Source organism: Medicago sativa, chromosome 4 (assembly GCF_051527215.1).
Source record: "Medicago sativa cultivar Bolivia chromosome 4, Bolivia_mono, whole genome shotgun sequence".
NCBI classification, from domain to species: Eukaryota; Viridiplantae; Streptophyta; class Magnoliopsida; order Fabales; family Fabaceae; genus Medicago; species Medicago sativa.
This window is the reverse complement of record NC_140752.1, coordinates 46,499,065-46,519,022: the sequence shown is the minus strand read 5'-3', so window position 1 is coordinate 46,519,022 and position 19,958 is coordinate 46,499,065. Positions and strand designations below refer to the sequence as shown.

The 19,958-nt window shown below is 37.1% G+C and overlaps 2 protein-coding genes and 1 non-coding gene across 3 annotated transcripts; 1 reads left to right on the top strand and 2 right to left on the bottom strand.

Moving 5' to 3' along the window:
- Nucleotides 1–6,789: 6,789 nt before the first annotated feature.
- On the bottom strand, nucleotides 6,790–7,374 carry LOC146929393 (uncharacterized). The gene has a single exon (XM_085707308.1). The coding sequence runs from the start codon at nucleotides 7,372–7,374 to the stop codon at nucleotides 6,790–6,792; it is 585 nt and encodes a 194-aa protein (XP_085563434.1).
- A 435-nt stretch (nucleotides 7,375–7,809) lies between these two features.
- Nucleotides 7,810–7,916, top strand: LOC146929392 (small nucleolar RNA R71). The gene has a single exon (XR_015009185.1). It is a non-coding gene; the product is annotated as a small nucleolar RNA R71 (small nucleolar RNA).
- Nucleotides 7,917–15,190: 7,274 nt separating this feature from the next.
- LOC146929391 (expansin-B3-like) lies at nucleotides 15,191–19,599 on the bottom strand. The gene is made up of 4 exons (XM_085701350.1): nucleotides 19,302–19,599; nucleotides 18,682–18,982; nucleotides 17,390–17,519; nucleotides 15,191–15,818 (listed from the first exon to the last, which is right to left on the bottom strand). Exons 1-4 carry the CDS (start codon nucleotides 19,474–19,476, stop codon nucleotides 15,624–15,626), a joined length of 801 nt encoding a protein of 266 aa, XP_085557476.1. The 5' UTR covers nucleotides 19,477–19,599; the 3' UTR covers nucleotides 15,191–15,623.
- Nucleotides 19,600–19,958: the final 359 nt, after the last annotated feature.

Here is a 19,958-nt window from a genome sequence, read left to right as displayed (position 1 = left end):
GATGAATTAACCATTATCAAACCCTCCGCGTTCGCTTCCACAGTTTGATAATAATTAATTCATGTTAAAACGGTGAATTTAGATTAGGAATTAAGGTAACAAATAATTAGGGTTTAAGGCTTGGCTCGATCCGGATTACGTCATTAGACTTATCCAACAATCCCAAGACAAAGAAGTCTACTCACTCATGTTCATCGTAGACATGGGGGAAGAAGAGAGAAAACGATAAAGGTAAATTGCAAAGAAGAAAGTAAATAAAGTAAAGAACTTTTATTGAAATAATGCTTGAAATAATCAAAGTAAAGGGTGAATGTTTATGGTGGAGAGCTACTCTATTTATAGCTTTACAATCGACTTAGAAACTAAGCAACTAAAGGGATAAAACGGTAAAGCTGCAACAGGGTAACTTGGGCCCGAAGAAAAAGCAGCAAAACAGGTTCTGGAGACGGGCACGGCCGTGCCACATGTTGGCACGGGCCGTGCCAAGCTTCTGACTATGAGGGAACATATTTTTGTCCCGTATCTTCGTATTCTTGCGCTGTATTTGCTCCAGTCCTCTTTCTTTCGCTCCAAGGCACCTTCCACCATATATTCGTTCCTAAAATAAAATAAAAAGCAATTTAAAGTAAAATATTCTAAAAGGAAATAAAATGCAATAAAATAAAAATAAATCTTTAATAAAACTAAATTAAATAAAGCATTAAATTAGACTAATCTATGACTCATCAAACTCCCCCACACTTGAATCTTTGCTTGTCCTCAAGCAAAAGGCAATAGACATAGCAGCAACAAAAGATTTATTCATGGCAATATTAAGAACACATGTCTCAAAAGAAAGGCTTTGCTTCAAGTACACTAATTACAATTTCAAATACTTCTCATGAACCTATTCTACCCAACATCAAGTCTCAAGTGAGTGTGTGTGTGCAGTCCAACCCTTTTCTTGCTCTTGTATAAGACAGATATTATGAGGAATAGGTTCTATCCTTAGTGCTAAAGTAACCGAGAAAAGTCCTTTCTTCATTTCATATAAGAGTGATGGGAATTTAAGTTAAAATTAGATTAACAATTAAGCACAAGGAGCTGCAGATGCTTAGGGGCTATCTATCCTCGTAGGAAGTCTTCTCGGATGTAATTGTCCTTTCCCCTTAGATTCAAAATCACCCTAAGCAGCGCTGCAAAATTATTATTTGTTTCATCTCCGCATAGGAAGTCTTTTTGGATGTAATTGTCCTTTCCCCCTAGCATTGATGAATTTGTTTCACTTTAAGTTCAAATTAGGGAGTCACCACCACAATTAGGAAGTTAGGGATTATCCTTTCCCCCACATGTTGGTGCCATTCTCCCGCCCCATTTAACTTTTAACAATTAAGGATATAACAATTAAGCACATTTGATTAATTTCCCACACAAACTTATACTACTTTTACTCTTAAGACTTTAAAGGGTCTAAGTTAATACTAAAGATAGAACGTGTTCCTTAAAATACCTATTCATACATTTGCTCAAGGATTGCAACCGGGTGCTTTTCTCATTGGAGAATTTTCACAATAAAACAAGACATGGGTATAGCAAGAACATAAGAAACACAAGAAACTACTTTCATGTACAAGAAGCAACCTAAAGAAGAGACAAAACAAAAATTTTCATGCCATTTTTACATTAAAAACAAGCTACTAGTCATGCCTTTCGCTATAAAAACAAAACAAAAGAATAAAGTTCAAGGGAGTTTGGACACTACGACTCTAGACACTTTATTAGGCTCCCCCCACACTTAGGGGAAGCATTGTCCTCAATGATTCAAAAGAAAAAGAAATTAAAAGGAGAGGAAGGGGTGCAGAAAGCTCACAATATGCTATAAATAGCAGAATTTTTTTTTTTTTTGAGTCTGCAAGCTGGCACGGCCGTGCCATATCTAGCACGGGCCGTGCCAATACTCTGTGGCTGGCTCCCTTTTTTTTGCCTTTAAAATATGGCACGGCCGTGCCAACCTTCTGGTCCAGGGGCTTCAATTTTTTTTTCATTTTCTTGAATCGTACTCGGACAATTACCTACAAAACAACTTAAAACAAAACGAAAGCAATTAAATGCGTGGGTTTCCTCCCACGAAGCGCTCTTTTACCGTCACTAGCTTGACGAAAGATGTAAGAGTGGTCCCTCATGGAGGATCTGAGAGGGCTAGTATTGTTTCTTCTTCAACAGCTTCACCTGCATTGTAAATCTTTAGTCTTTGGCCATTAACTTTGAAAGGTCCAGTCTTTTCAGAAAAAATTTTAATTGCCCCATAGGGGTAGACAGTACGGACAGTGAATGGACCAGACCACCTTGATCTTAACTTACCTGGAAAAAGCCTTAACCTAGAGTTAAAGAGCAGCACAAGATCACCGCTCTTGAAGTTCCTTTTGAGGATATGCTTGTCATGCCAATTTTTAATTCTTTCTTTGTAAATACGGGCATTTTCATAAGCATCAATTCTAAGTTCTTCTAACTCACTTAACTGAAGTTTTCTCTTTTGACCAGCTAGATTGGGATCTAAGTTGAGGTTTCTTACTGCCCAATAGGCTTTGTGTTCAAGTTCAACCGGAAGGTGACAAGATTTTCCATAGATTAGTTTAAAAGGTGTCATTCCAATTGGAGTTTTGTAAGCTGTTCTGTAGGCCCAAAGAGCATCGTCGAGCTTACTTGACCAATCCTTCCTAGAGTTGGAAACTGTTTTTTCAAGAATGGCTTTTATTTGTTTATTGGAGACCTCAACTTGTCCACTAGTTTATGGGTGATAGGGTGTAGCAATTTTGTGTTTCACTCCATACTTTTGTAAAAGTTTTTCGAAAAGGTTAGATATGAAGTGAGACCCTCCATCGCTTATTACAACCCTTGGCACTCCAAACCTTGGAAAGATAATCTTTTTGAAAAATTTTATAACAACATGTGCATCATTAGTGGGAGAGGCAATAGCCTCAACCCATTTGGACACATAGTCAATTGCCACCAATATGTATTGATTTCCAAAAGAAGAGGGGAAAGGTCCCATGAAATCAACACCCTATACATCGAAAATTTCGACTTCAAGAATGTTGTTTAAGGGCATTTCATTCCTCTTAGTAATGTTACCGGTGCGTTGACATTTGTCACATTTAGAAACAAATTGATGCACATCTTTGAAAAGTGATGGCCACCAGAAACCAGATTATATTGAAGAATTTTGAAAGAAGTCTTTTGAGTACTGGCGTGGCCACCATAAGAAGAGGAGTGGCAGTGGTCTAGAATACTACTTACCTCGTTTTCAGGAATGCATCTTCTGAAGATCCCATCCGAGCCTCTTTTGAAAAGGTAGGGTTCATCCCAATAGTAATGTTTGAGGTCATGGAAGAACTTCTTCTTTTGTTGGTAGCTCAATCCGGGTGGTAGTACTCCAGCTGCAAGAAAGTTAACAAAATCTGCATACCAAGGTGCGTTAGTTTGTGCCAATAAGAAGAGTTGATCATCCGGAAATGAATCATCCAGGGGCAACTCATTCTCATTGGTCTCCCTAAGGCGGGACAAGTGATCAGCTACAACATTTTCGGTACCATTTTTATCTTTTATTTCAAGGTCAAATTCTTGAAGGATCAAAATCCACCGGATCAACCTCGGCTTGGCATCTTTCTTGTTTAACAAATATTTTATTGCCGAGTGATCTGTGTAAATGATGATTTTTGATCCTACCAAGTATGGCCGAAATTTGTCAATGGCATAGACTACCGCTAACGATTCTTTTTCTGTTGTGGCATAGTTTACCTGTGCCCCATCAAAGGTCTTACTTGCATAATAAATGGCATGCATCTTCTTGTCTTTTCTTTGTCCCAACACAGCCCCCACCGCATAGTCACTCGCATCACACATTATTTCAAAAGGCAAGTTCCAATCCGGTGGTTGTATGATAGGGGCAGTGACCAAAGCTTCTTTCAACCTGCAAAATGCCTTTAGGCATGCATCATCAAACACAAAATCTGCATCCTTAAGGAGCAAGCTTGTTAGTGGCTTAGTTATTGAAGAAAAATCTTTGATGAAACGGCGGTAAAACGCTGCATGCCCTAGGAAACTTCTTACTTCCTTCACCGAGGTAGGAGGAGACATTTTTTCAATAATTTCAATTTTTGCTTTGTCCACCTCTATACCCCGTTCAGAAACTAAGTGTCCTAGGACAATTCCTTCTCTTACCATGAAGTGACACTTCTCCCAATTCAACACTAAGTTCACTTGTTCACATCTTTCCAAAACTTTTTCCAGGTTAGTCAAACAATTATCAAAACTAGATCCATGCACAGAAAAATCATCCATAAAAACTTCCATTATGTTTTCAACAAAATCAGAAAAAATAGACATCATGCATCTTTGAAAAGTAGCAGGGGCATTGCAAAGACCAAAAGGCATTCTCCTATAGGCAAAGGTACCAAAAGGGCATGTGAAAGTGGTTTTCTCTTGGTCATTGGGGTGAATAGGTATTTGGAAGAATCCGGAATACCCATTGATAGATGTTTGGCAAGTGCACCAAATACTATCGAAGTAGTAAAAATATCGATCCCACGAGGACTGTTTTTAACTTCAATTATTCAATTGCGTTATAAAAATAGGATGTATAAAATTTATTTTGTTTTGCCACTAGGCAGTAGATTTGATTTGATTTTAATTAAATCAAGAAACAGAAAATAAAGATTTGTTAAGAAAATATGGGAGAGATGAGATCAGATCCGTCGAATCCTCTATCTTCCCCTAATTGGTCTACTGCACCTATTTGTTATGAATCCTCTTGTAATTTACGATGATTAACAAATTAGCCCTAATCAATCCCTTGAGTTAGGACCCTCTTCTTAAACTACAGCCCCCTAATTCCTTAGGTGGTCTAATAATTCTTGAAGGTTTTACCGAACGTTAACCTATTATCACTAACAAACGATTATCTATTCCTAGACTAACCCTGTTTATTAGAACAATTCAATTAGGTCTAAGTTGAAAGCCATGGTCAGTGGTCGTTCGTTCTCACGAAATCAAGTTATATGTGATCAAGATATAAAAAGCATTAAGAACAATTGAATTGAATAAACTAGAATTGAATTCATAAACAAATAGAGTTTCACAGCAACATGTGTCAATTAGGGTTACAAAGATTCATCTCGGATCTAATCTCTAAGAGATTTAGCTACTCATAATCGAGTTTACAAATAGCATAATCAATGATTGAAATAAAACATACATGAATTGGTAAAAGGTTGAAGAAATCGCCCTTCTAGCCGTCTCCGATGTCTCAAAATCGCACTTTGCTCTCCAAAATCGTCACCCTTGTTCTTCAGATTGATTGCAGTATTTATAGAAGTCATAGGCCTGATCCGTCAAAATCGCGCCGCGCCATGTATATAGGCGTGCCGCGATTTCCCTCAAACAGGGAGGATGTAATTTTGCTTCAAAAATCGCAGCACGGCTTGAAATTGGCGTGGCGCGATTTCCTTCGAACAGACTTCAATATTTAAGCTTTTTGCACTCCAGAACAGTATAAATTGCATGAGAACTTTATCAAAATGTCACAATAAGTCCTAAAAATTACGTAATGACAGCATGTCATCACCCATCTAAGTAACAAAAGTGCGAATGCTTAGCTAGCCTTTCTAACATTTGGTCTATAAAGGGGAGTGGGAAGTGATCTTTATGGGTTGCTTTGTTGAGCTTCCTATAGTCAATACACATTCTCCAACTGGTGATGGTTCTAGTGGCAATGGATTCATTTTTATCGTTCTTAATAACAGCGAGACCACCTTTTTTTGGTACTACTTGAGCCGGGCTAACCCATTTGGAATCAGAAATTGGGTAAATAACACCTGCATCTAGGAGTTTTAAGACCTCTTTTTTCACAACTTCTTTCATGTTAGGGTTCAACCTTCTTTGGTGTTCAACGGAGGGCTTATAGTCCTCCTCAAGTAATATCATATGCGTGCATAATGAGGGGTTTATTCCTTTAATGTCCTCGATGGTATAACCTATAGCTTTAGGATACTTTTTGAGGACATAAAGCAATTTTTCAGTTTCAACCTCATTTAGATTTGCATTCACAATAACAGGGTAAGTTGAATTAGGGCCTAAGAATTCATACCTCAAGCTCGGTGGGAGTGGTTTAAGCTCCACCTTTGGTGCCTCTTTTGGTAGAGGGGCTGGTTCTTTTCCCATTAGCTCCTCCACGCCCTTATCTTCCATAGGAGGAGTTCCATCTAACATCTTCTCATACTCTTTGGCATCTCCATCTAGCTTTGTACCTGCATTACTAACCAAGCATACTTCCAAACCATCATGTGTAGTTGATGCTAAGGGGCATTCTTTCACACAACGGTCAATTATATCAAACATGCAACAAGAGTCTTTAATGGAAGGATTTTTCATTAGTTTAGCAAGTTCAAATTCAATCGTATCCTTACCAACATTAAATTCCAATTTCCCATGTTTAACATCAATTATAGCCCCAGCGGTAGCAAGGAAGGGCCTTCCCAAAAGTATTGGTACTTGGTTATCCTCCTTTATTTCCATCACAACAAAATCTATGGGGACATAAATTTCTCCTACCTTGACAGGGACGTCCTCTATGATTCCAGCTGGATACTTAATGGAACGGTCCGCTAATTGTAGGGTCATTCTAGTTGACTTAAGTTCCCCTAACCCCAATCTCTCATAAAGTGATAAAGGCATCAAACTGACACTGGCTCCTAAGTCACACATTGCCCTTTTCACCATTTCAGGGCTTATGACACAAGGTATGGAGAAACTTCATGGATCTTTAAGCTTTGGTGGCAATTTATTTTGGATGATAGCACTACACTCTTCCGTAAGGTTCACCGTTTCACTCTCCTCAATTTTCCTCTTTTTTGAAAGAATTTCTTTTAAAAATTTAGCATAGGTAGGCATTTGAGTTAGGACATCGGTGAAGGGAACATCAATGTAGATTTTATTCATCATTTCAATGAACTTTTTAAATTTCTCATCAAGCTTAGACTTGGCAAATCTCTGAGGGAAAGGGATTTTTGGTTTGAAGGGAGGTGGTGCAACTTCCTCACTTTGTGGCTTCTCATTCTCTTCTTCAATCACCTCTCCTTGTGGTTCACTAGTTTCTTCCTCACTAGGCTTGACTCTTAAAGGGTCCTCTAGTTGCTTACCACTCCTAAGTGTAACGGCGTTCATTCTAGGTTGGCGATATTCTTGAACAACTAGGGAGAGCTGAGTCTCTAAGATTTTGTTGTGAGAGGAAATAGAGTCTACTTTTGATGTAAGTGTAATAAAAGAGTCATTCAAAAGTCTAGTTTGATTTGCAAGCTCCTTGAGCTGTTCGGATTGGTTAAGAAGAAAATTTTCCATTAAAAGTTCAACATTAGACTTTTGAATAACCTTTTGATCAATTGCAAAACTTGGTGGTGTTGTTTTTTGAACCAAGGGATTGGGGCTTTGGTTAAAACTTACCCCTTGGTCGTTTTGCAAGAAGAAGGTGTAGAAGTAGAAGCACTAGCACTAACATTAAGTTTTTCAAATTTGTGGGTTAGTACATCAATCCTAGAGGCAAGGTGGTCATAATCAGAGACTTCGTACATACCTGCCCTCTTTTTGGAGGGTGAAGATTTTGTAGTGAATTCTCCATCGGTCCATAGGAAGAGATTTCGACCCATGTCTTCAATCAAGGCGTAAGCTGTTTCAAAGTCCTTGTTCATTAGGGCACCACCTGCAGCTGTATCAACAAAGATTTTAGTAGCATGAGATAAACCATTGTAAAAGGTGTGGACGATTAACCACTCTTCTAGACCATGGAGGGGGCAAAGTTTAAGCATTTCCTTAAAACGTCCCCATGAATCATAAAGAGATTCCCCCTCTTTTTGAGTAAATTGAAAAAGCTTTGCCCTTAGTTAGCCGATTTTTGATGGGGGAAGGAAACGGATGAGAAATTCACGCTTTAATTGGTCCCATGAAGTGATGGAACCAACTCTCAGGGAATGGAACCAATTAAGAGCCTTGTTTTTTAGAGAAAAAGGGAAGAGATGCAGTCTTAAAGTTTCTTGGTTTTTCTTATATGTCACAGTGAGCCGCCAAAAAGTTGAGATATGGAGATTGGGATCCTCATCGGGGGATCCCGAAAAATAATTTTGCTGCACCATCTTAAGTTGGGCAGGCTTAATTTCAAAGTCTTCACCCTCAACCGTTGGATACACGATAATAGCATATGGTTCTACCGTTGAAGGAGTCACATATTCTTTAAGAGCACGTCTTTCAGCCATATTGGTATTATTTTTGTGCTTTCCAAGAAGTTAATGGTGAAGGAAAAATAAAAAGAAAAGAGAAAAAGGAAAAGAAGAGAGAGGATTCTAATCACTAAATAAAAGTTAATCAAATTAGTTAACTCCCCGGCAACGGCGCCAAAAACTTGATAAGGCCAAACAGCAAGTGCACAGCCTATCGAAGTAATAGTAGTAAGTAGAGTATCGTTCCGCTAGGGAGTTGGTCAATCTAATTAACTTTTAAAGAATGATTAGAAGAGGAGAAAGTTTAGAAAAAGGGAGGTTTGTTTGCTGAAGGTAAATAACAATATTAATAAAAAGCCTTGGGATCATTGATTCATCATAATAACGAATCTTTTCACAAGCAAGCCTTAAACTTATAATTATGCGTTAATCTTAATTACTAAGGACAAGTTTCTCTTTAGCATATCACAGCTCCTCTCGAAGTCAGTGAGTGTATCCCTCCAACAACCACACATATTATCATGGGTGATTGCCTTTGGGACCCTTGAAGGTCGAAATTTTATGTGTCCCAAGGTTTGCTAGACTATTCTCATGTTTCGCAAACCTTGTCTAAATTCACTTGATCGGATATCAAAGCTCCGCGTTCGCTTTATGAATTGATATCTGTGATGATGAATTAACCATTATCAAACCCTCCGCGTTCGCTTCCACAGTTTGATAATAATTAATTCATGTTAAAACGGTGAATTTAGATTAGGAATTAAGGTAACAAATAATTAGGGTTTAAGGCTTGGCTCGATCCGGATTACGTCATTAGACTTATCCAACAATCCCAAGACAAAGAAGTCTACTCACTCATGTTCATCGTAGACATGGGGGAAGAAGAGAGAAAACGATAAAGGTAAATTGCAAAGAAGAAAGTAAATAAAGTAAAGAACTTTTATTGAAATAATGCTTGAAATAATCAAAGTAAAGGGTGAATGTTTATGGTGGAGAGCTACTCTATTTATAGCTTTACAATCGACTTAGAAACTAAGCAACTAAAGGGATAAAACGGTAAAGCTGCAACAGGGTAACTTGGGCCCGAAGAAAAAGCAGCAAAACAGGTTCTGGAGACGGGCACGGACGTGCCACATGTTGGCACGGGCCGTGCCAAGCTTCTGACTATGAGGGAACATATTTTTGTCCCGTATCTTCGTATTCTTGCGCTGTATTTGCTCCAGTCCTCTTTCTTTCGCTTCAAGGCACCTTCCACCATATATTCGTTCCTAAAATAAAATAAAAAGCAATTTAAAGTAAAATATTCTAAAAGGAAATAAAATGCAATAAAATAAAACTAAATCTTTAATAAAACTAAATTAAATAAAGCATTAAATTAGACTAATCTATGACTCATCATTCCTCTTCCTCTTCCGCCTCCTCATTTTGAATTTCAGCATCATTAGTTTCCATAGTCACCTCATTTTGCACTTGTGGAACAGAGTTCGTCCAAATTCCATTAACAAAATCATCTTCGTTAAACTCTGCATCCAAACTTTCTATGGTAGTATGTGGTTGTGACCATTGGGGTACGTAGTTTGTTTGGGGATAGTGTACATTTTGTGGAGGGGTTGGTAGGTTGAAAGAGGTGTATTGTGATTGGTCTGCGTAATTGGTTTCTGGAGTGTTTTGAGTTGGATTAAAATCATCAAATGAATAGTTTGATATTTGGGAGCTTTCTCCATGATGACTATGCTGAGAGTGGGTTGGATATGGAATTGGGGAGTTTTGAAAGAATTGGTTTGTCAGTTGTGGTGGTGGTTGATAAGTTTGGTTGTAGTTGTAGTTGGTGGATGGGTTAAAGCTTTGGTCAAAGTAAGGGGGTGAAGGTGTCAGAAAGCACTTAAGGATGACATTGTAAAGTTCGACACACATCATGTCGAACAGTTTGATCGAGAGATGTATACCTTCTCTGTTCGTGAGACCATCAACTACAGAGAGGGAAGGCGAATGGAAACTTTCAAGGTTGACCTACAAGCGGGGTGGTGTGATTGTGGGAAATATCAAGCCTTACATTTGCCTTGTTCTCATGTCATAGCCGCGTGTTCTTCTTTTCACCATGGCTACACAACTCTTATTCCAGACGTGTTCAAAAACGAGAACGTTTACGCCATCTACAACAAAGCATTCAAAGTAGTCTAGGACAAGAGTTATTGGCCCCCTTGCGAAGGTCCCGAGCTTTGTCATAATCCAGACATGTGAAGACTAAAGAAAGGTCGACCCAATAGTACTCGCATTAGGACTCAAATGGACGAGGAGTTGGAAGAAAGAACACCGACACCTGTAACGCCCGAGGCTGATGAGGGTAGGGAGTGGTCCGGCTTCTGACATGCTTCTAGGAAAAACTGAATCACATCGGAATGAGAGGGATCCTGAGGCTATTGAGGTATGGGACTGCATGGTTGAAGGAAGGCTTATAAAAATTGTTTGGTACTACCTATATCAACAAGATGCATCTTCTTTTCGGTAGCTCATTCCATAAGAACTCCATAATTAAGTGTGCTTGACTTGGAGCAATTTTGGGATGGGTGACCTACCGGGAAGTTTCCCGGTAAGCGTGCGAGTGAGGACAAAACACACTGAGAAGACTCGTGTTGGTTTGTGGGGTCAGTCGACAATCCTGAAAGCAGTCAGGGATGTTAGAAATGGTATCAGAGCATACCTCTCCCAGTACGATGTGGTTCGAGGACGAACCAAGCGGAAGCTGGTGGGCATGTAACGGCCGAGGCTGATGAGGGCGGGGAGTGGTCCAGCTCCTGGCATGCTTCTAGGCAAAACTGAATCACATCGGAATGGGAGGGATCCTGAGGCTGTGCAGGCATGGGACTGCATGGTTGAAGGAAGACTTATAAGAATTGTTTGGTACTACATATATCAACAAGATGCATCTTCTTTTCGGTAGCTCATTCCATAAGAACTCTATAGTTAAGCCTGACTGCTTTCAGGATTGCCGACTGACCCCGCAAACCAACACGAGTCTTCTCAGCGTGTTTTGACCTCACTTTCACGCTTACCGGGAAACTTCCCAGTAGGTCACCCATCCAAAAATTGCTCCAAGTCAAGCACGCTTAGCTATGAAGTTCTTATGGAATGAGCTACCGAAAAGAAGATGCATCTTGTTGATATAGGTAGTACCAAACAATTCTTATAAGCCTTCCTTCAACCATGTAGTCCCATACCTACACGGCCTCATGATCCCTCTCATTCCGATGTGATTCGGTTCCTCTATAAGCTATCGGGAGCCGCTCATTGTCGTGCCTTGTGCACCGGCGCTCCCCTACCCTCGTCAGCCGTGGGTTTTACATGCCCACCAGCTTCCGCTTGGTTCATCCCCGAACCACACCGTACTGGGAGAGGTCCGCTCTGATACCATCTGTAACATCCCAGAAGACTTTAAGCATTGCCGACTGACCCAAAAAACCAACATGAGTCTTTTCAGCGTGTTTTGTCCTCACTCGCACGCTTACCGGGTTTGCACTTGTGGAAACTTCCCGGTAGGTCACCCATCCCAAAATTGCTCCAAGTCAAGCACGCTTAACTATGGAGTTCTTATGGAATGAGCTACCGAAAAGAAGATGCATCTTGTTGATATAGGTAGTACCAAACAATTCTTATAAGCTTTCCTTCCACCATGTAGTCCCATACCTACACGACCTCAGGATCCCTCTCATTCCGATGCGATTCAATTCCTCTATAAGCTATCGGGAGCCGCTCATTGTCATGCCTTGTGCACCGGCGATCACTCCCCTACCCTCGTCAGCCGTGGGTGTTACAACACCGAGACTGTGTGGGTTGTGTCGGCATCCTGGTTATATTAGGAGAAATTGTCCGACCATTCAAAATCGGTAGTTAATATAGTTATGTATTATGTGTTCAACCAATCTTTTATAAGTATTTATGACCTTTTTTTTTACCTTTAATCAAATTTCGTCATTTAAAAAAATTAAGCAGTTTTGTGATTTTAATGTCTATTTTTACTATGCAAAAGAAGTAGAAACGTATGAAAAAATGATTGTGAATTTGGATGAATGGTATATTGTTTTTTAATGCCAAAAATAGAAAAAACGAAAAAAAATTCATTACTGCAATTCCAAACTGCGGTAATGAATAAAAAATTTTAAAAAGAAATCAGTTAAACCTGCTCACCTGTGCAAACCTGACATGCGTCAGAAAGGAAGCTCATTACCGCAATTTGAAACTGCGGTAATGAGGAAAACGACAAAACAAAAAAGTGTCAAGGTGGGTTAGGTGTAAAAATTTTAGAGGTCTTTAATAACTCTATTATCAAAGTTGATTTTGCGGCGCTTACGGTCTTGGTGCCTTCAAAATTTAGAGGTCTTTAAATATGATGAGTTACAAAAAATATATGTTTACCCTCTGCAATATTAGCGGTTTTTGGTTTACCTCCTGGAAAAAAATTGTTTAGATTCTAATCCTGTAATTTGAAGATTGTTTGGTTTTAGATCTTCATGAATTTTGACGGTATAAAATCGATGATATGACATGGGTAAATCGAAATTCTTTCAATTACAAGGGGCGAAAGTACCTTAAATTTTGTAATTTGATGTCATGAAGGTTCAAAACCAAAGAATCTTTAAATTACAGGGTTGAAATCTAAACAAATTTTCCTACTGGAGGTAAACCAGAAACCGTTAATATTACAGGGGGATAAACATATATTAGCCAAAAAAAAAATTGTTAAGTTGGGAAGTAGGTGTTCTTTGTGCTGGAGAGACTTGGTGAAAACTTGTGTGATGCCTACTTATGGATGGCTTCATGACATGGTTAGAAGAAAATTGTGAGATGAACAAACTGTTTTGTCTTGGCTTGATGGATATGGTTGTTAAAGAGGCGAGAGTGACATATATTGGTAGTTCGGTTAGTGGTCAGTGGGTGTGGAGGTTGCGGTGGAGGAGGTCGTTGTTTGTTTGCATGTGAAGAAGAAATTTGTCAATGAATTGGAAACTACTCTTGAGGGATAGTGATGGGTGAATTTGGTTGTTGAAGTGTTCTTAGTTAGTTCTTGTTATAAACACTTGGTCCCTTGCGCAATCTAGTGATTCGGTTATGATAAAGGCTTTGGAAAATGTGAGAAAATTTGATGCTCCTTCTAAGGTCGATGTTATGGCTTGGAGATTACTTTAAGGGGGACTAGCAACTAAAGAGGCTTATTACTTATAAGACGGGTAATGTCTACCATTCATGATATGACTTGTATTTTTTGCTCAAATAATATTGAGTTTAGTAATATTTTTTCTTCTCATGTCTTTTATATTATAATGTATTGTCCACCCTAAATAATTGGATGGGTATTCAAGGTGTAAATTATAATGAAGGTGTTTAACATCTGGTTATGCATGGAAACTTGATCTTGGGTAAGCACTTGAAGATAACTCGTTTTCTTATTTGGGTGTCCGTCGTTTATTATCTTTGGTTGGCTCAGAATAAAGTTGTTTTTCAAGAAGGGACTTTGGATTGCAATTCGTTTATCTCCCAAATAAAAATGTTTCTTGGGGATGATTTGTTGGTACACCTTGTAGAAAATTTAATTTAGTGCATTCTGATTGGTGTAATTGTCCATTGAGATGTCTATCTATTTGCTAGTTTGAACTTTTATGGTCTGTTTGGTTGAGATGATTTACAGAAGAGAGAAAGAGGAGAGAGACAAAGAGAGTAGAAATATGTGATTTCTTCTGTTTGGTTTGGCAGAGAAACTGAGAAGAGAGAAAGTTTTTTGCGGGACCCACTGCTTTTTGCCTTCCCTCCATTTTAGCGAAGAAAGTGAGCAAATGTCTCTTTTTCCTTATATTTCCATTATTACCCCTCTGTCTACCTTGTTCACTATTTGTCTTTGTACCATTTTTATCCCAATCTCCCTTTTATACTTTCGTATGGATCATCCCTCCCTTTCAATAGCACAAATTCAACCAATTCTCTACGTTTTTGGCATATCCATTTTCCAGTAGTCTTTTTGCCATTTTTTCTTTTGCATAATATGAAACGGTAAATAGATTTTATACAATTTCTTGTTAAATCTAGGTAAAGCTTGAAACTTTATTTGATTTCGGATTCTATTTTGCAGTAGGTGGTTTTAAGCGGTGGTTTTTTCTCTATGAAAATAGAAGCAATATGGTCAAGAAGACATTAAGATTAAGTTCATGTAAAAAATAAAATTCAAAATAAAATGGTATGTTGGACTTTCAGCTGAAGGACATTTTTGTCTCTTAAAAAATAAACACACTTCTCTCTCTTCTATTTCTCTTGTCTTTCTTTTAAACCAAACAATACATCAAATCTACTCTATTTCTCACTTATTTCTCTCTTCTCTAACTCTCTCTCACCTATTTCTCTCTTCACAACTTCTCTTTTATACCAAACACACCCTTAGATAAATTGATGTATGCACTTTGAGGTGGAGTATCCCTTATGCTTTTAGTTTAATAAAAGTTCTCTTTTGTTTAAAAAAAGAAAAAAGGTCATGTTAGTTGCCTCGGGATACTAGTTAAAAAAGTAAAAGATAGAAGTTTTTACTTGAAAACAACAAGTTTTTGACTTTTAAAAAGTTGAATATATCACTTTTTAACAATTTATAATGCAAAATTTCTATATTAGTTTCCTTAACTAGTGTCCGGGACATTAGTTAATACACCCTCCGGTCACAAATATAAGCAAAAATCCATGTTTTAGATTCATTCAATAAATGATGTATGTGGTCTTTATTATAGACAACATACATCATTTAATGAATGAATCTAAAATATAAATTTTTGCTTAAATTTGTGACCGGAGGGTGTATTTCCCAAAGAAAAAAGAGAGAGAAATAGAACCATATGAGGATACATAACTTGAGGTAGGTCACAAGATCAGCAACATCAAATAAAATAAAATTTAAAGACATTCAAAGGTTGGAAAATCAGTATTCTTTAAAGTCCAACTGGCTCACTACACACGTTCAACTCTGCAAGGAATTAAGGATACAACCCTACACGCTCTCTCTCCAGTTTTGGAGAGGGCTACATGACATTTGCCACCAACAATAACACACCATAATAAAATTAGGCATACAAAAACAAAAAGAGAAACAAGAAAAGAGAAGGACCATTTAATGCCCTTGTGCAATTCAATGGCTTGACTACTTTTCTTACAAAGAGAAAAAGTGGACTTAGATATATATAGCAAACTAAGGGAAAGAGAGTTGGGAACCCATGTGAACTATTTTTACGTTATGGGACCTAACCAAACTTTAATTAATTAACTAGGTAAAATGTGGTTATTAATAACCCACTATAGGAAGGAGCCTTGGTTGGTTTCTTTTGTACCAATTGCAAAGGTTGTGTTTTAGTGGTAGAAATTTAGGCGAGAAGTGTAAGTGGCCTTTGGAACCCAATTGCTAGGAACAACATCTCTAGCTGATAGGGTTCTACCGGTGGTAGAGCTGAGTTTAACAGAGAATGGTCCCCTTAAAGGTCCACCAATAATGCACCAATTTGCACCCCACAGATGATTCATTTGTAGCCACTCACTAGAACCATTCTGCAATAAAAATACAATAGTAAAATAAAAAAACATAAACATAGTTAGTCTCATTGTTCAAATTGTAATATAGTCTATTCAAAGTAAACAAATCACTAAAGAGAATGAAATGAGTGATAATTTTTTATCAAGAATATTGTGAGTAATATCCAATCATTGGTAAATGGACTAATGCTTGATATTACATGCATATTAATAACAAATTATGAATGGTTACAATATACATCATTGATTTTCTAACTTTACTAGATTTAGAGGAGCTAAATGCATCTTTTAAGATATTGGTTATATGCATTTGTGTTTAATAGTTAACTATTGTTGTAAACAAATGTCTATTTAATGAATTATTTGATCTGATTTGGCAAAATAATTGCCAAGTGTTCTTAAGCTTGAAGTCCTTTCATAGAGTGGGGGAGAAAGAAGTGAGAAATGTTATTTAAAGATGTAGGTCCCATATCACATGCATTGAGTGCAGAAAATAGTAGCAATAGTATATACATCAAAAGCACTAAAGGGGAAGTTGGGAATATAATATGTGGAAGAACACACACTTATACTCTATTTAAATGGTGTGAAGAGGGTCACTCCCAATTGCCTAAGAGTGAGACAGAGGCACGTGATTTAAGAGGACACGTCCCCAAAATTTGGAAATATTTAACTTATTACTGTGAAGCACGAATACAGACATGGACATGACATGGATATTGACACACCAACATAACTAATAATTCGAAAAAAATCAAATAATTCAGTGTAATTATAAATGTCGGCGTTGTGTCGGTGTCGGACACGACATGTGTTCGACACTAAGATACACCTAATCTGAAGAGTGTTCGTATTTCATAAAGAGTTAGTATGAACTATGCGAGTAGTTCCTTTTACTATCATGGAAAATCAGTGTGCACCGTGAATGACCATAATGCTTTATTTCACGTTTAGCCAACCAATTCCAGTCAAAATTTGCAACAGTTTTCAAGATGCAGTTTTCCAAAGATGCAAATGCAATACTTATATTACTACTACTACTATCTTTTGCACTTTATTCATTAAATAAATCAAGTGTACATAAGCAATTAGTACAATAAAAAGTGTACATTAGCAATAAAAATATAAAAAAAAAATTATATTTTGACATCAAAAATTTTATAATTTATAAATATGATGTTATTTGGTGTAATTGCATCATATTTATAGGTTCAAGATGTCGCATATAAAAATAAGAGATAAAAAGTAAGAGATATTAAAATAAAAATATTACATGGTGTCACATATATGATATAAAAAATTCAAATAACAGAACTCTTAAAAATATATTAAAAATCCTACCACTTAAAATTTCTTAATATTATAGACCGTTAGCTGTAATTGCATCTGATTCTCTGAGAGATCAGAAGTTCAGGGTTCTTCTCTTGCATTTTTTTATTTCTCTGTTTCAGTTATATTAATTATACAGTTATACTTTTTCTCCATCTGCCTCTATCAAATTGTTCTTTATTCATTTAGATGTATCTTTGGGATAAGCAATAACGCCAAAAAAATAATAAACATTAGAAACAGAAGAAGAAACGTACTTCTCGTATATGCATAGTGCCAATATCTCCCTCTGCATCTTCAAATTCAACTAGAAGTGATAACCAAAATGGTGTGGAACCTTCATTAACATGAAATGCAATTTTTTTCCCTGGATATTTACACGGAGTTCTGCATTTCACATAGGTCAAAAATTCATTTATTAGAAAATTGATGTTCAAAACGTGTCTTTCATTTAATCCACAAAACAAAAAGGTACATTACATCAAACCTATCATATGATTCAACAAAGTATGCATTATGCAATATTTATCCTATTTTATAGAAACAAACAGAGTAGTGGAAATAGAGATAAATCATTTTTCCTTAAAAGGATACTGAGCTACGTTATTATTATAATATTATTATATAAATAAACCAAAGAACAAAAAATTAAGATGTGAAAAGTCAAATGTTTGCACCATATAAAAGGAGAAAGGAACAGAACTCGTCAAAGAGTCAATATACAACAAAGGTAAAGTTCAGAAAGCAACCCCACCAAAAAATTAACCAATCATGCTTCTTCCTTCAGCATATCAATGTCAGGTAAAATGTTATGCCCAACAAATAAATACATTAATTAAAAAAATATTTTACTTATAACCCTTAATCAAACGCATATTAAAAAGAGTAAAAGTAACAAAACAAATTTGCTAGGTTGTGACAAAATCACAATGTTTCACTTGATATTTCGTCAAAATTAGTGTGCCAAAGAATTCATTGGGCACAAAAATATTTGTCTAAATAAAAAATAAAATGATCAATTTCAATAAATAAAAAAAAAGGCTAAGTTGAATAAGTGAATTGTTTCGAGTTCAAACTCCGACTCCTATATCGGGTTAATATATGTTTATCATCTTGTAATATTAGCAGTTTTTTTTACCTTGTGTAAAAAAATATGTTTAGATTCTAACTTTGAAGATTTTTTGGTTTTGAAGATTCATGTCATCAAATTTCAAAATTTAAGGTACGTTTGTCACCGCCAATTTTGGTTTATCTCTCGCTATATCGTTGATTTTGTACAATCAAAATTTTTGAAGATCTAAAACTAAAATTCTTCAAATTACATAGTTTTTTTTGAGGGATTCAAATTATATAGTTGAAATCTAAACAATTTTTTTTGCACATATAGACCAAAAACCGCTAATATGACATAGGAAAAACGTATATTAACCAAATATATTATACATTGTCTATAGCAACCAAAAAGAACTACCCTATCCTGGTTTTACAGAGAATAAAAGAAATTTTTTGACCAGAAAGAATAAACCAATATTCATAAAAGTAATTTTACCTTCTGTAAATGACAGGGATTTGACCGCGGTTTCTTAGTTGACCCTTCTCACCGGAGATAGCCATATGTCCAAAAGCAGCACCGCTGAGGTCAAAATGGGTGGTGTCAGTTGGGCAGCCTGGGCACTCGTCAGTGATTATCACAGTAACTGCTCTCCTTGAACATATGCTATTGTCTAAACACTTCACTTTATAGCAAGCACCACATCCTTCCCCTTTCATAAACAGCACTGGTCCCACTGCCCCTACCCTCGCCCTCAATGGCTTCACGTCCACCAATGTTCCATACCCACAAGCTCCACCTAATTCACACATTATCCTCATAATTAATCCCCAACATACTCACTATTATTAACATTACAACTACTACTTATTCCGGACCTATTTATAAGAGAAACTTGAGTCAACAAAAATTGATGTGTCTGATTAACAATCAGTCCAGATACATTGAGTATTTATCTATAAAGCACTCAACGGACACAGGAGACTCTATTAATAATTTGAAAAATGACGTAATTGAATGTAATTGTAATTGTGTCTAATACCAAACACGATTTTAAGCAGAAGTGTTAGTGCTACTGAAGTGAGAGAAAAAAACAAATAAGAGAGAGATGTTGTTACCGGTACTGCCGTCTCCTTCGGGGTCACCATACCAGGTGGCGGTACCGGGATACCAATGTAAGTCAAGAGTATGATGCTGAATTTGTCCAACCGCGGTGGCAGCCGGAAGCAGGGCGAGCTTCATGGCTAAGCCGAAGCAGAAAAGCCTCAGATAGGAGCTAAATTGGAGCTGCATTGTACACTACTGTTGTTCGGAGCTGAAATGGTGGCGTTTTAGAGCTCTGCCGACAGTTTCGTGGCGGCAGAGAGAGCAAGAGAGAGGGAGATTCTGTCTGTTGTGGCGTTTGGGTTTAGGTTGAACCGTTAGAAGAGAGGGTTGTTGGTTTCTTATAGTACAACAGCGCATGATTGCTTTTGACCTTTTTGTCCGTTGGTTTTGTGTTTATTTACTGAAGTGTGCCACTGAGGGATTCAGTGTGGGTCCTACCGGTTGTAAAGGCGTTGATTCCGCTTGTGCGCGCCAAAAATGCAGAACATTGGGGATGCGGTAATAATTAAATAGTGGAGAATTAAAGTCTCCATTTTTGTTAGAAAAAAAAAAGTGTTGCTTTTCCACATTTTCTTGTAGAGATAATCTTTTAAAATAAGCCTTGTAATCCTAACTTAACTGATTTATATATGTGAGATTTCAATACTCCATCCGATCACTATTATAAG

What these genes read in the sequence shown, in the direction of transcription:
- LOC146929393 (XM_085707308.1), bottom strand. Translation starts at nt 7,374, where the DNA reads ATGGAAAATTTTCTTCTTAACCAATCCGAACAGCTCAAGGAGCTTGCA.
- LOC146929391 (XM_085701350.1), bottom strand. Translation starts at nt 19,476, where the DNA reads ATGCAGCTCCAATTTAGCTCCTATCTGAGGCTTTTCTGCTTCGGCTTA. An exon ending in ATCCCTGTCATTTACAGAAG is followed by an intron (nt 17,520 to 18,681) that starts GTAAAATTACTT and finishes TGTGAAATGCAG; the next exon opens with AACTCCGTGTAAATATCCAG. An exon ending in GCACTATGCATATACGAGAA is followed by an intron (nt 15,819 to 17,389) that starts GTACGTTTCTTC and finishes TTTTTATTGCAG; the next exon opens with AATGGTTCTAGTGAGTGGCT.